The sequence below is a fragment of the Patella vulgata genome, chromosome 6 (assembly GCF_932274485.2).
Source record: "Patella vulgata chromosome 6, xgPatVulg1.2, whole genome shotgun sequence".
NCBI classification, from domain to species: Eukaryota; Metazoa; Mollusca; class Gastropoda; family Patellidae; genus Patella; species Patella vulgata.
Genome location: NC_065884.2, coordinates 18907974 through 18924226, shown reverse-complemented (window position 1 = coordinate 18924226; position 16253 = coordinate 18907974). Strand labels below are relative to the sequence as shown.

The 16253-nt window shown below is 31.6% G+C and overlaps 1 protein-coding gene across 8 annotated transcripts in view; it reads right to left on the bottom strand.

The window, feature by feature from the left end:
• Nucleotides 1–907: 907 nt before the first annotated feature.
• LOC126824668 (tetraspanin-18) overlaps nt 908–16253 on the bottom strand; it is a 35108-nt gene continuing 19762 nt past the window's right edge. For all 8 annotated transcript variants that reach the window (XM_050553976.2, XM_050553980.2, XM_050553982.2 and 5 more), the window contains exons 2-9: nt 12905–13000; nt 11413–11622; nt 10787–10861; nt 10426–10530; nt 9533–9598; nt 7309–7404; nt 6614–6697; nt 908–6102 (exon numbers count right to left, since the gene is read on the bottom strand). In XM_050553976.2, coding sequence (XP_050409933.1) covers nt 6043–6102; nt 6614–6697; nt 7309–7404; nt 9533–9598; nt 10426–10530; nt 10787–10861; nt 11413–11622; nt 12905–12964 — 756 coding nt within the window. In that variant the 5' untranslated portion in view covers nt 12965–13000 and the 3' untranslated portion in view covers nt 908–6042. The remainder of the gene's footprint in view (nt 6103–6613; nt 6698–7308; nt 7405–9532; nt 9599–10425; nt 10531–10786; nt 10862–11412; nt 11623–12904; nt 13001–16253) is intronic.

The following is a 16253-nucleotide window of genomic DNA, read 5'->3' as shown; positions in this document are numbered from 1 at the left end:
GCGGTGCTACGTCCTACTCTTATATCAAACTTCAACTGCCAAGGGATCTTTTACAGGCATGCCAATGTGTATGCGGGACCTGACAAGGGGAGACTACGCCGTAAAATCCCACTGGAGCGAACTCCAGGCTATTGAGTCAGCGTCTTACTGAGTCATTGTGGGCACTGGCTCCCGTACCATTTTAGACAAATAGCAGAAAGTTTGTAGGGGGACCACAGTTTGTAGACAAATTGTTAAGCTATTTCTAAGAAGAGAAACTCTATTAAAATTTCAGTCATGCCCATGTAAAATCTTGGAGATTTTTCTCATCCAATTTTAAGTTAGGAGCTTATAAGTTCTTTGCTGAGTTATAACTCTGGCCTGGAAAACATGAAAGCCATGCTTCTAAAATCTGTTGGTGGGTGTATATAGCATGCGTTGCGATTAAATACAAACTGGGTGTGTACATTACATTAAATTACTGATAAACTTTCATCATTCAAAAGAGAGAGAGAGAGAAATGGGGTTTAACATCCACTCCGACACAAAGTAGGTCATTTCGGGACTAACACACGGTTCAACTTTATTTCAATAAGTCGCTTGCGCATAGGGGTCTTTAGCAGTGGGAGGACCCATACAAAACCCACGAGGTTGGACAGGCGACCCTATCATTCAAAAGCCCCTATTTGATTTCCAGCAAGTTTATGTTCTGTTATCTTCCAACATTTCAAGTGAGGTAATTCAAATGAAATACTGTGAGGAGTAGGAGTGTAACCTCAATCGAAATGAAATTGTCCTACTTTTTTGCACAGACTGGGCTAATGTAGATGGACATACAGTGTGCTATAATGGAAATTTTGCCTGGACAGCAGTGATACTGCCTACACTTGTTTTTCGTAAAGCATAAAAGCAAAACAAAGAGTCATCATTAGGATAGAAAGAATATATTTATTTCCAAAATATGTTGATACAATTGAAACTAAGACATTAAGATGATACACAAAGTTGAACATTCCCTTTGGAGGAATGCTTTACTCCTAGTGAGCAAACAATGAAATATAATTTATAATAATTCAGTTGGTTACGAAACACCTAAACCAATTTTGAGCTAAAATTGTGATTAAAATATAAGTTTTGGGGATTTTAAGTTAAACAATTTATATCAACACTCTGAATTTTTTTTCTCTTTATGGAAACATTTTCAAAATCAACGAAAATGAATTTCCTAAAATTGTGATTAAAATATAAGTTTTGGGGATTTTAAGTTAAACAATTTATATCAACACTCTGAATTTTTTTTCTCTTTATGGAAACATTTTCAAAACCAACGAAAATGAATTTCCTAAAATAAAGAAATATTTTGATTTATGAGGTTTATATTGTATCCAACTGAATTATATGAAATCATAATTATTAACTACATACATACACAGCAGCCATATATAATACAACATTAAAAAATACTATTATAAAATTCACAGTTAATAACATCTCTAATTCTGAAAAATATTCATAGATACATTTAGTAACAGTTTTAAACTACATTTATTAAATTAAAGCATCGACAAAACTGAATTTTGAATATTATGCATTTTGGAAAAACAAAAACTTTTGAAAAACCATGAAATAAGAAAGGTCTAGTAGGAAGAAAAATTTTATATTCAAGAACAAAATGTTATCTGTTTAGTTTACTAACTGAAATCGAACCAGTTGGACGTTTGAATATCTGAATATGTGCAATTATAATAAATTGCTTTTTGCTATAATAAACATTAACTAAAATGGTAAATGTAAGATGTATTTCAGCAATTTCTTTCTTGCAACATAGCACAATTCTTTAGTAAAAACTTGAAATGGTGTTATCTAAATGTTCTACAATAATATTTATATAGTATCCTATGAACACTGAAACAACTTGAGATAGCGATAATAATACAATCATATTACTTAATGTAGAGTTAAGGTAACAGGCATACATTTTTCAACTAATTCTTTTTCTTTAAATTAGTAAATTTTTAAACATGTTTCATATCAAAATATATCATCAAAACATAACACTTTTAAATTCAACAGTCAACAGAAAAACAATTGTTGTTTTTATCAGTAACAGTGTATAATTACAATATTGTCTTTTAGTACTGTGCCCTTGTTAATTAGCTGCTTTAAAATGCATAAGGCACATTAAATAATAGTCACAATTTTGAAATATATTGATCTTTTGTTGTAAGATTTTTGGTTGAACTCGGCACAATCTTTGACCGAATCAGCAAACAAAATAATTCTTAATAAGCACTCTCTCATTGTTTAATCACTTGACTAACTTCGAAACTTGAAAGAAATTGACTAAATGATACTGTGTTCGGGTCCATTTACACATTTATTCTGAATTCTATCGTTTTAGTACTGTAAACCCCAACGTTGTCCAAACGGAAATAACACAATCCATTTTACTAAAACTTATGTGCTTATTGAAATGACAATGTTCTGATATTTAGGAGTACAGGCCATCATTGAATATAGTATACATGGTTTAAATAAACAGGTCAATCTTAAATTTAGACACTTTTGAATATTGTCCTTAAATATTATGAAAGATAAAAAATTTAATTTCTGAAAAATCATTAAGCCTCTAGTATACAAAGAAAATGAAGGAAAGAAGATTCTATATTCAACTTAAATTCCGCTATCAAGTTTATTGTAAAACTTTCATTCAGTGAAATTAAAGAAAAACTTGAATAAAGTAAAATGATTTGAACACATAAAAGAATGCACATATATTATACTAGTGAATGCCATAAGCCTTGGTACAAAGTAAAACAATATAATAATAATAATAATGATTATTGCACAAATCAACTGTACAGATTAAAGACCTCTTTAAGCAACACCCAAGCTTAATTTAAAGCATGAAAATCTATAGAAAAATACAATCAATTATTAACATCATAGGAATAAATAAGAACGGTAGGTTTGTGGTTAAATTGTATGAAAAGCTACAAGAAAGACAAAACACATAAAATTTAATGAGAAATGTAAGTATAAAGTCTATAAACAATTCAATGACAAATGTTGTTTGATCCATTAGCTTATCAAAAATCCCTTTTCTCCATGATTTCATATTGTGTTAATATATTAACAATGTACCTTTCTTCGACTCAAGGGTCATCCATATTTTGCTATCAGAAATATTTGTGAAACCAAAGGTAAGAAATGAATATTTAAAATAAATAATATAAGTACAAAGATATTCTAGGTAAAATTAAATAATAAATTTATCATTATGGGTGGGTGTAATAATTAACCTTGTCAAAAATAAAACAATTTCTTAAATTTTAATTCTACTATCAAAACTGATCATACATACATCAATATATTTTTTTATCAACTGATGTATAACATAGATGCTAAATTGCTTACTCCATATTACCATCATAAATTCTGACTTTAATAGCAAAACAAATATCAGATATTGAAATTCAATACTCTGCCTAGCAATGGATACCAAACATAGATGTTACAGTTATTTGATTCAAACATGATGTTAAAGCTAATTACATATATTTACAATGAAATAATGCATACCAACAAGGTTTATAAACTGTTTCTATATAATGACATATATATATTTCAATAAACAGAGTAGAAGAAACACTGAAAATCTATATAAAATACATATATAACAAACAGTATATACATTTACTAAGCAGACCTTAAAAAAAATCAATATTTTAAATTTTTCTGTGAACTGGCATTATTGACCTACCTGAACTACAAATGACTTTTAAAAACCAAATAATGAAAACAAAATGCTGTCATTTCAGAGCAAGAATGTTGGCAATTAACATTTTACAGCAGTCAAAATTTCTAATGTTTTCAAGTTAAAATGATATTAAATTCAAATTTGAAAATCTAAACTTTGAATCATTTATAGTTCATGTTTCATTAGTACAATATTTTTTATTATAACATATAGGTAAATGATACAAAATTAATCAAGTCTGCCAGTTAAGACCATTACATGTCATAAAAGACTTATGAAACATTCTGGAATGCACAAGTTCCAATATACTAGTTAAATACATACACTGTATACTAGTATATATCCGAGGTATGGAGTTATTACTATAGAAATTTTCTTCTAGTAAAATTTACGTCTTCAAAATATAAACAATTGGTTTTATGAAAGGTTTATGATGTGTCAGGAATTTCTGATCGTTGTTGGTAATTGTCCATTTTTCCTTTGATTTTAATAACGGGTCCATTCTTCTTTCCACAACATGCCAGCTGTAAGGGCATTTAACATTCATGAGCTTCTGATATAATAATTAAGATATGGGATACTTGATTGTGTGTCCAAAGTGTTGTGAATTGACAGGATTGGCACTGAGTGGCATGGAAAAAAAGATAGTGATTGAACTTAACAAAACTGTTGTATTCAAATCACTGATCAAGTAATTATCTTATTCCATTGGTGCATGATTTGGCGACTAAAACTCTTGCGTTTACTCCACTGTCATTTTTTAAAGGATTGAGAGAATTAAATTCAGGAACGCTCAATCAAGTATTACCATTTTACTATGTACTTTTCATAAAACCAACCTGGGTGTCTATTTGAGCAGATGATGGACTATGTTAAGAAAATAGTTATTTATAGTTAATAATATGGCCTCTATAAGAAACAGTGGTCTATAGCATAATGAAGAGTTCATTTCCAAAAAAATGTTATATATATCTATTTCAAATTTACGGTAATAAAGGCAGTTTTTCATCAAAATACAAAGGTCCGAATGATATAACAAGCTATCCTTTACACTTTGTCAAATAAACACTGTTTAATTTCTCTGCCAGGATTAAAATAATTTTGAAAGGTTTCACTGATTTTTAGTCTCTGTTACTCAGAACAATACTATCTACGCTCTTTCAACAAATGTAAGGTAAGGGGAATGCCAGTATTAATGAGTCGTCAATTGACTGTGACTACTATGCTATACCTTGGATTTGGTATATACATGTCCAAATTTAAAGAGTAAAAATATTGATTATTTATTGATTAAATGCTTCAATTTTAAGAACAGATTAATCAAATCATCCTTTTTTATATTTTTATAATCCAGCAGATAGATTAATCACATGACATGACATGTCGAAAATAAAATGGACGTATGGTACTTTAGTTGATGTAAATATATATATATCCCTTTATTTACAGTTAAAGATGCTATTTCATCAATTCCAGAATATCTGTAACCTGATTTTCAACTAAAACTCCTAGAAATTTCTTTCAGGGGAGTTACTTCCCTTGAAAGCCACACCCTATTCAGACAGTCAATCCCTGCATTAATATATATGGTCGGGGTGTTGAAGACTAATCGTTTTTTGGAAAAGAGCTCTTCATATACCAACTGGTGTACATGAATATACCAATATGTATATTCATTAAATATGTAAAAACGTAACATGAATATATCAAATATTGGAACCTTACAATAATACTATAATGCAACAAAATTTCAACAAAAATATCAATTATTATTCAAATATAATTACAAATTTCTTAATAAAAAAAAATTAGCTAGATTCTCCTATAGCACTATGCAAATTTCGGGGCTATCATAATTACGAAAAAAAATATTTAACCATTTAAACTTCCCAAAGAACTGAGAAGTGGTATAAGGTGTTTGAGAATTATCAATCAAAAACGTCATTTCTATCAATTTTGAATCATCTCATTCTTATCTGATTAACAGTTTACCCTATCAAATAAGATCTCTTACATCTTATACATATTTCAGTTTTAGGTATGCAAAGGAATTAAATACATGATTTTAGGTGTTCTTGATCATATTTGGTTTTTTTTTATCCATTTACAAAATACAAGTCTCAATAATTTAACTGTAAATAAAGTTTCAAGATAATAATGTGGGATATCATTTAGAAAATATAAATTTTCTAAAAAATGTCATGGCTAATTTAGATTAATTATCAAGTTTGAGTATATAACAGTAATTAATATTTTCAAATTGAAATTAAATATTTCTATTTTTAATTCATAAAATGATTTCCTTATTTTTCTTCCAAGTTGAAAGATCGGCACAGGCAGACAGCAAAAATGAAGCCAATGATCTGAAATGAGAAAACATCAAAGATTTGAATTATTACTCTATTTTTGTTTGTTACTTTTTATGACTGATTTAACTTCTCGTTAAATTATTCTTTGAGATAATCAAGAAAGACTCCCACCATCTATCAAATATAAAAAGTAAATCAGACTGCTTAATTGTACCCTTGCATTCAAAAGCCTATATAACTACTGATTGGCTGGTTAACACAGTGCGCTGGCCAATGAACACCTTCAGTCCAAAGTAAAGTAAATGCTGCATGTTATTGACATAGTATCTTAAATATGTAAACCTAATAAAACAGAACTTAGTTATGAAACGGTTAATGTGGTAACTTGGCAGTGCATGTAAAAGTGGGTCAAAATACAACTGTCCAGACATTAAAATGATACGAATTATCGGTACTCTGTTTACCAGTACTTGGTTCTCGACAGTTTGATTCTCAGCCGCAGTACTAGCTTACATGTTTCTTTACGGTTGCTGTTTAAACACATAACTTAAGAACTAGAACTCACCTGTAATCCAGCGAGACCACAACCAATTCCAATCAAAATAACAGAATGAGACTTGACCCAGTCAATAAGTCCACCTTTACATCCCTAAAATGCATAGAAATATCGAATACAATTAAAATATATATTGCCATCGGTTCACAATATGGATATTATAAATATTGGTCTGACAACAATATTGTTACTGTAGATCAGTGATTCTCAACCAGTGTGCCGCGAAATTTTGAACGGTACACTAAGAAAATGTGAAAAACCATGTGATCCAAATTGAGTATTCACTGGTGTCTACTGCCAAGTTCATAGCTGTGTTTTTTCTTTATTTATATAGCTTGAGTCACTCTATTTGTCTATGACTAGTCTGTGTCTATGGTTGTATGCCATCTATGACTTGCCATGTTTTTATTTTGCAAAATTCAAACATTTTTCATATATATTTAGCCAGGTTTGCTGCTATTGTTTTTCATGTGTTCCAAGATGTGCCGTTGGCAAAGAAAGGTTGACAACCACTGCTGTAGATATTTGTGTATTTACACAAATTGTTACTGGAGAGAGAGAGAGAAATGGGGTTTAACGTCCACTCGACACAAACTAGGTCATTTCGGGACTAACATATGGACAAATTGTTACTGGAATTAAAGGAAGATTAAATATCACCAGTGTATGAGAAAAGAATCAAACAAATATATAATAATATTAACCTTCTCATGATAATAAGTGTTTGTAGCCATCTGACATTTAGCAGCATCTTTAGGTACATCATTTTCCATTATGCAGCATGACAAAGGTACTATATGCTGTAAAAAATAGAGAATAAAACTAATTAATACTGAGTGAAAGACTCATATAACCCATTATTCTAGTCTCAATCAACTATCTGAATCACTGAATTTGTTTACAAACAAATACCAAAATCCACTTGTCACGTGGCCTGACACAAGTTTCTTGTGCCTGGATAAACCTGGCTATAAATCAGATGCTTGTGACCACCCTCCATTGATGAATAGAATTTTACATTACAGATTATTATAGCATTTCAATTCATTTTCTCTTGGCCATGTTTACAAATGGCATTAAATAGCAAGGTTTATCACTATCAGGTCAACGAGACAGTTTACTGTTTTGACGGTCATTTCCAAAAATATTAATATTTTGAGCTGAAAGTTTTAGAGAAGGTAAATAGACTAGTTATTGAGATGGGTTACATAAGCTTATTTCTTCTGAATAGCACACTTAATGGACTTTTTCGGAAAACAGTGAAAACTTGCATAGGGGTGATGATTTTCCAGAAAACACAGAATCTGGCATTTGAAACCGAATTAACAATCTGAAACGGAAAATCAAGAAAAGCCAATTTGATCCTAACATACACTTATTGCTGATGTTTTATTTTTGTAAATCATGTAAATCAGCACATGTTCTCTTTTCAATGCTGTAATTACATTTTCTGAACTGAACCAGTCACCTCATTCTGATCACTAGGCTATTTATAGATCAGTGGTTAGAGTATAGTCGCATGCAGCACACTGCACCACAAGATAAATAAATATGGCGATGTCGGCTAAAAAACTGAAACGAATTGAAATCCCAAAAATGTTTAACCAGCGGCTGCCAGGCAGGATACGCCCACATTTTCGAGAGAGGGATAGAGAACAAGCTAAAAAGAAAGCGATTTTTCCTACAATCAAGGGCCATAATTCAGGAAATTACAATTCGATATGCGCAAATATCGAAAGGAACTGAGAACTTTGGTTTATAAACATGCATTTCAAGTTTCAACAAAATCGGATAAAAATTGTGACCTCTATAGGGTCCACAACCTTGATATACCATATTTTTACGCTATTTGAGAACGAACGGCGGCCATTTCGTCTGTCAATTTTGGGCCGATTTAAACGAAATTCGAACTCAGCCATCCTTAGGGTGTAACGGTGATATAATAATACAGCGTTTTAAATCGGATAAAAATTATGACCTCTGTAGGGTCCACAAGCTAAAAACGCGATTTTTCGTACAATCAGGGGCCATAATTCAGGGTGTAATGGTGATATAATAATACATTGTTTTAAATCGGATAAAAATTATGACCTCTATAGGGTCCACAAGCTAAAAACGTGATTTTTTGTCCAATCAGGGGCCATAATTCAGGAAGTTCTGGTCCAATATGCGCGAATATCGAAAGGAACCAAGATCTTTGGGTTATAAACTTACATTTCAAGTTTAAACAAAATCGGATAAAAATTGTGACCTCTATAGGGTCCACAACCTTAATATACCATATTTTTACGCTATTTGAGAACGAACGGCGGCCATTTTGTTTGTCAATTTTGTGGCCGTATAAAAACAGATAACAAGTTTTGAAGGAAATGAAAATGAAATGAAATGGGGTTTAACATTCTACTGTTCTGCTCCGACTGTGTTAATGAAGATAGGCATATGCCATATAGTGTGCTATGTGGGTAATTTTGCTCTGACAGCGGCACTACAGCCTACTCTTATATAGAATTTCAACTGCAAAGGGTCATTAACGTGCCCGCAAATATGTACAGGGGACCTGTTTTTTGTCCCATCCGCTTGACTATGCGTTGTACCTTTGCAAGGCCCTCGTCCTACATCACTGACAAGGGGGAAACACGGTGAAAAATCCTGATGAAATTTCTTGGTCAACACAGCGATCAACCATGGGACCTCCAGGTTAGCAAGCCAATGTCTTACTCACTGAGTCACCGTGGCTCCAAGTCTTGAAGGGAAGATGGGGACCATTCAAAGCAATGAATCCCAGTCTCAAATTATTTACAGATGAATCGACGTATGCATGTTTGACTACCAAACTGTCATTATATAATAACCTAATTTTTTATCTAGTGACTTCCCAAGTATTAATAGTAATACATTTGTGAGATACACAATATAAAGAAAGTTTACCATGGTGGTGTTAGTGAATAAACTGTTTTCATAATCTTTATATCCTTCAGCTCCACAGCATTTCAACTGAAAATACCCAAAGTACCGTAATCTGATAAGTATACACATATTAGTCATATTGAAAAGGTATGTGGCGATATCTGAACATTCTTACAAGTAATTAAATAATAAGACAATAGGCACAAAATATATATAACAAACTCAAATAGTCAATTATCATACTAAGAATAACCAACATTTAAGCTCTTCATATATCATCCGATTAACATAAAAATTTACATTTAATAGCATATATAAAATATGTCTGTTTTTATTAACTATACAATAACAGGTTTTAGTTCTTATATTTCTATAGTCACTATAGAATCATGGAGTTTTCCAAAATTATGATGACAAATTGAAATCATTTTAATTTCATTTTTGTTTTTCCTTAAAGTGACTAGACCTCTTTGATTATGATGACAAATTGAAACCATGTGTCAAAGGGGGCCAAATATGATGCATTTTAAATCCATTTTTTTATTCCTTAAAATGACTAGACCTCTTTGATTTTGGTCACAAATATAATTGTTGATTTTATTGGATTTTCCATGCCGATTCATTTTGTTGAATGACAATCTGTCTTTGTTTAAAATTTTTACGTCTATATATAACAGATTTTGTGTTCTACCGTTTACAGAGCGAGTCAAAAAGTAAACCAAAGTAAGTCAACAATCTGACTTACATATCTAATCTTTTGGAATTTTGTTTTAATTATATAGAGCCTGCCCTATCAGTAATTGAAATAACACACAAGATAAACTCAAATCAATACTTTATTTAGACCTACATCAAAGAGGTTTAGATCGGTTAAGTGACTTAAAATTAAGAATGTGTTAAAAATGGAAGCAAACCTCCTTCTGTATAATATCCCACGAATTTGTTATCGAAGACTCATTAGCAAACTTATATTCAGTCTTCAAAGATTTCATCAAACTCTTATCTACTCTGGCTTCAATCTGAAAACATAAAACATGTACATACCGGTATTTTAGACTAACAGAGGCACTAAAACTCTTGTTTCCGTCTTGTACAGGATTTCTGAAGAAAAATTCCTGTTTTATAAGTTAGGATTTATCAGTTGGTAAAAAAAATCTGTAGTTTATAGGTCAAAATTTGCTGTTCACATAAAAGGATTTGCCCTTTTAGATATAAAACCTCAAGATAAATTCACTAGTAGGATTAGGCCTTTATATAAGTATCAAGATATTTTACCTCATTTCTGTAGATAGCAACAATAATACCAGCAGCTAATTCACCAGCAAAGACGATGACCAAAAACATCAAATACTGTCAACAAAATAATAGATATTATCAATATCAGATCTATATTTAATTTCTAATACTTCAAAACATACATTGATTACTTCCCCCTATCTCAGATAATTAGCTACGTTTACAGTGGGCCGGATAAGCATTTCGTTCTCAGACTGTTCAAGACGCAATAACATTCAGAAAATTTGCAATATTTACAGTGGTATAAATACTATAATACAAAACCATTCCTGGTGTACTAAATGTGGAACTCTTCACAGAAAAGTTAATACCCGGATGAAAACAATGTAGTTACATTAGGTCCACTCTCTTTTATTTTCTTTATTTAAGAAATGCAAAAATAAATCACAAAATATTGTATATCTTTTCGAGCGACTTGATGCTTATCTTGAATGAGCTATTGGTCAAAACATTATCACGCTACCAGGGGAGACGAAAGTGAATAGTTATATCATTCATAAATAGTCTGCATTGCTTGTACTACAAGAATGTGGAGGGGGAAAGATCAATGTTAATTTGACCAATGGGCACATAAAAAAAGTAATAATAAAAGATTAAAAACTTACAAATCCAATGAGACATTTGCTCTTTCTGATAGCTCCACAACATCCAGTGAATCCAACAAGGAAAATAAAAGCACCGAAAGCAATGAGAATGTAGGCTGAGTATTTGAGAGCATTACCCTCTATGTCAAAATTCACGACTTCCAAGTAATGTGCGATATTTGGATCTACTAAAAACCAGATACCAACACCTAATAAGGCTACTCCTGATAACTGTAAAATAAAAGGTGTATTTAAATAAAAACATTAACTTGTGGTATACTACAGAATAATCTCAAACAAAATGTCAGAGACTTATCATTAGACTTATTTGTGGTACTTCTTTTCATTTAATGTCAGAATTCTTTTATATTTAGATTTTATTTAATAAACAAATCAAAACTCTTCCAAAGAAGACATTTACTGAATTCAAATTACAACTTTTTTCTATTTAAGGCCTGGAAATAATGATTTTATTTTTTGTACTTGACATTTTGAGCTTTTATGCCAGACATCTATTATAAATATCAATTTAAAAATAATGAAAAAAGACCAATCTATACTGGACAAAATGACAGGCACCAGAGGAAATGAGCTGACAAAGCTTGAATTTGTGCCAGACATTGTCAGTGACAGACTGTGCCTTATTTCCAGGCTCATTCAGGTCCATAAGTACAGGACTCAGCCCTTAGGTGCTGTATGTGAGGACAGATAAATTTTTACTTGCAAGTTGCATGTTAGTTTAGGTGAATATTGTATCATATCAATTTTTCATGAATTCTTGGGATCAGAAAGGTGGTTCATGTAATATATGGTGGTGTGGTATATTGGAGTTTTAACTGTCAATAAATAAATAAATAAAATCCTCTAAGGAAGAAATTAACATAATTCATATCGGGGCTATGTTTCTGAAATTAAATACTTTTGATGAGTCTACAGCACTAGGTGTTCCCAGACAGTCACCCATATCCAAGTACTAACATTGACTGACTTTGCTTAACTTCAGTGATCAGCTACATGTATGTTTCTAAAATATCTCTAAAAAGTGATTGCAGAAAGATAGCTCCCATTTGAATTCTGTAAACTTCTGGGGTTTTTTGTCTTTTTTAATAAACAATATTTTATACAGGAAGGGAAACAGGCTTCTTGTGAATTATTTTAATGAGAGAGAGAAATGGGGTTTAAAGTCCAATTGACACAAACTAGTTCATTTCGGTACTAACATATGGTTCAATTTTATTTCAATAATTTGCTTGCGCATAGGGGTCTTTAGCAGTGGGAGGAAACTGGAGGATCCGGAGAAAACCCACGAGGTTGGACATGCGACCTACTCCTTGTCACATATAACCGTGGAATCGAAACCACGCCCTTTGACTTAATGACAGATCTTATGATACAGCGCACATGTGCTAACCATTCGGCCATCCAACCCCCCTTTATTTTAATGTGTTCAATTAACAAAAAGACCAGATGACGAACAGATATCATTTATTTATTGAACGAGTAAAAAACTTACCCAAAATATGAAGTTGAAAATAATCAACATAATCCGAGCACTTTCCATACAGAACCCCATTTTGATGTCTTCGATTTTCACACGGCTTTATTCAATCTGGAAAATACGACAGTCCTAATTTAACACAGATGTTATTCTTTCAGTCGTAATTACGTCTTCAATACGGATAATCACCGACTTTAACAATACACGATCAATATAAACTGCATTTCATTTCAATAGCATAATACATCAATTCTATTTTACCTTCCAGTATTATATGCTTAGTTGTGCATACAAGTATGGAAAGTTACTGTAAATCGTGTAATAGAACATATAAATGTAACTATATATTATTTCCTTGTTGGATGGATAGGTCAAAGAATGTTACAATTATTTTTCAATTACAATCTTATAATAATGAAACATTTTGGAAGTATTTAGATGAAACCAATTGAATTTCTAGTTCCTCTTCAGTCTCGTAGTAAACATTTTGTTACAGTTTTAAAGGTTAGAAAAGCAACTACATAGGTTTTTCATTCATTTTTTCTCCGAAGAAATAGGAAGAAAATTTTTTAATAGTTTTTTTTTTGGAGAACAGTGGTTTTAATTACTTGCTACATTGTATCATCCTTGATTTCACTCTTTATTTTCTCATCATTTGCAATTTTTTCGACTAAGACTGATCGATTCAAATAATTCTACCTGATGTTTGTCACAGGACTGAAACAAATGAAAGTCAAGCACCATCCATTCCAAACAGTGTTGGGAATACATACAACACCAAGTAATACCTGGTGTTCAACATTTGTTGAAAGGTGTGTGTAATAATAACCCCTTACAGATGCATTATTTAGGGGACATCATAAACTTTTTAACAGTTGGGTCCAAATAAATAAGCCACAGAAAGATTTCATTCACGTGACAAGCCGAAAATAATAATTCCCTAGATCATCGAGGACATCAAAAACTTTTTAACAACTCCCTAGATCACTGGATGGCTATTATATTAAATGGATAAGAACAACCATGTCATTTATTAATTGAACTTTAAAATGGATAATTGTTACTTTGTTTGTCCTCGTAGCAATCTTACAAAATACATCTTTAATTAGATTAAATAGTTGAGGAGAACTTTTTTATCTAACATCCTGATCTAAGATAGTGCCAGCCCTCCCCAATAAAAAACAACTCCTTCCAGCCCCCGCCCCCCTCCCCTCAAAAAACCCAGCCCATGATAATGTCCTTTTCTTATACATTTATGAATTGAAAAATAGATAAAAAACTTAAATTAAAACATTTTAAGAATGCAGCCCTTTCATTGGCTGAGAGGTAACATTGTACCAGAAATATAAACCTAAACAAAAAAAAAATGGCTGCATCCTAAATAAATATCCTAGTTACCCATACAAGAAATAAAGCCCAATTTTGACAAATGGATCAAGTTAAGAAATTTGCAACAATTACCATTAACAGAAAAACCCAGATATACATAATCTATCCTATAATAATAAAACAATATTCAATATTAATGTAATGACTAACGACATTCAATGACATTACATAAAGTTCTATTATAATTTATTGAGGCATGGCGGTTTACTTGGCAACAGTTTCACTAGGGAGTATATCATGTATGCTTTAAGAACAAGCTGAGAAAATATCAATATAGATTTCACTACCTGCAGGCTGCATTATAAACAACATTTTACTTTAGTAAAAACATTGAAGACAGCAGCTCTACAGCTTACTCTGATGTTGAATTCTAACTGTCATAGGTGGATTCTTATATGTGATTGCCAAAGTTTACAAATGACCACGTTTTTTCGGCCCACCCAAAAGACTAGACAGTCCTTACCAGGTCCTCTGTATTGCACCACTGACAAGGGGAAAACCACGCTGGAAAATCCTGAGGAACTAAAATGATCTCTAAAAGGCTTAGAGCATATGGTTGGTGTAAATAAAACCTCACATGTCCACATATCACCCGGATAATCCATTCTATAGCTCTCAACCTTACGGCAGAAAGCCATTTAACACTAACTCAACTATTAACTTATACCCGAAAAAAATATATGGTATTTAGCCACAAACTTTAAGCAGTCAGTTATTTAGACACAAACTAAATGTAGGACAAAAAAATACAGTAGCCAGTTATTTAGACACAAACTTAGAGCAGTCAGTTAGACACAACTTTAGAGTAGCCAGATATTTGTGTAGCCCAGTTATCATTATTAGTGTTTTATCCTTGAATGTCATTTCTAAGTAGTGGTATAACATTAATATTAAACCAGCTTTACTATTCCTGGCTTTATTACATGCAATGTTCCAATACTCTTAAAGGAGCTAAATTGCTAATATTTGGGACCTAGAAATTGACACAAACTGGTCGCAACGCATATAATAATGTAATATGAAGGTATATAAACTGATTTACATTCAATCGTTTCCGTTTTACACTAATTTCAAATCAGTTATGTTCGGCAAAATATGCCAGAGGTCTCAATTGAATGGCAATCTCTGTCTCTGGCGTCTTGTTATTCCAGTCTACACATATAGTATTTATTGCACATGCTCTTCAGATAAGAATATGTCGTCACCGTTTGACATGTGGAATATGTCTAGCCTTGTTCTTCGAGTCCCTTATTCCAAATGGCTCTGAAACGCATTATGGTACACGATTCGTGTACCAATGGTAAAATGTTTATTTTGTCTTAATATTGAATATCAGAAGCCCATCTTTTCCCGTTAAGATCACAACATCAACGTTGATTTAAATTGACATATAATTTGTGTCTTTAATGTTGAAGACTTTAGATGATTTTGAACTGGAGACTAAGCTACTTTTCCCAATAAGATCACAACATCAATGTTGATTTAAATTGACAATTAAATTGTGTTTTCAATGTCGAAGACTTTGAATGATACAGAGTTAGAGACTTTTATAGCCACCAATAGCCTTTTCATATCTATACCTGTCAAATTTTGTGAATGATGGGGAAGATAACGATACCTGCAAATAATAGTAACTGAAACGTTGCATGGAATACAGTCATAAATAGTAAACTCATAAAGCTGTGTTATTATTAATATTCAAATATATGTTTATATCCATGTGAACATTTAATAAAAAAGAAATGTTAGTATAATCATAAATAGACGGTGGTATAACTACTGTAACAATATATTTAACTATCAAATTAACTATTAATATTAAAGAAATAGATAAAGTTTTCACTATGCCAATCAAAATGTGAATAAATGGCCCATATTTACCTGAGAGTATTAGCCCAAAATAACGGTCTGTTTTGAAATGATTGTCATAATAGTCATAAAAGAAAATGTGAAGAAATAGCCAATATTTACCAGA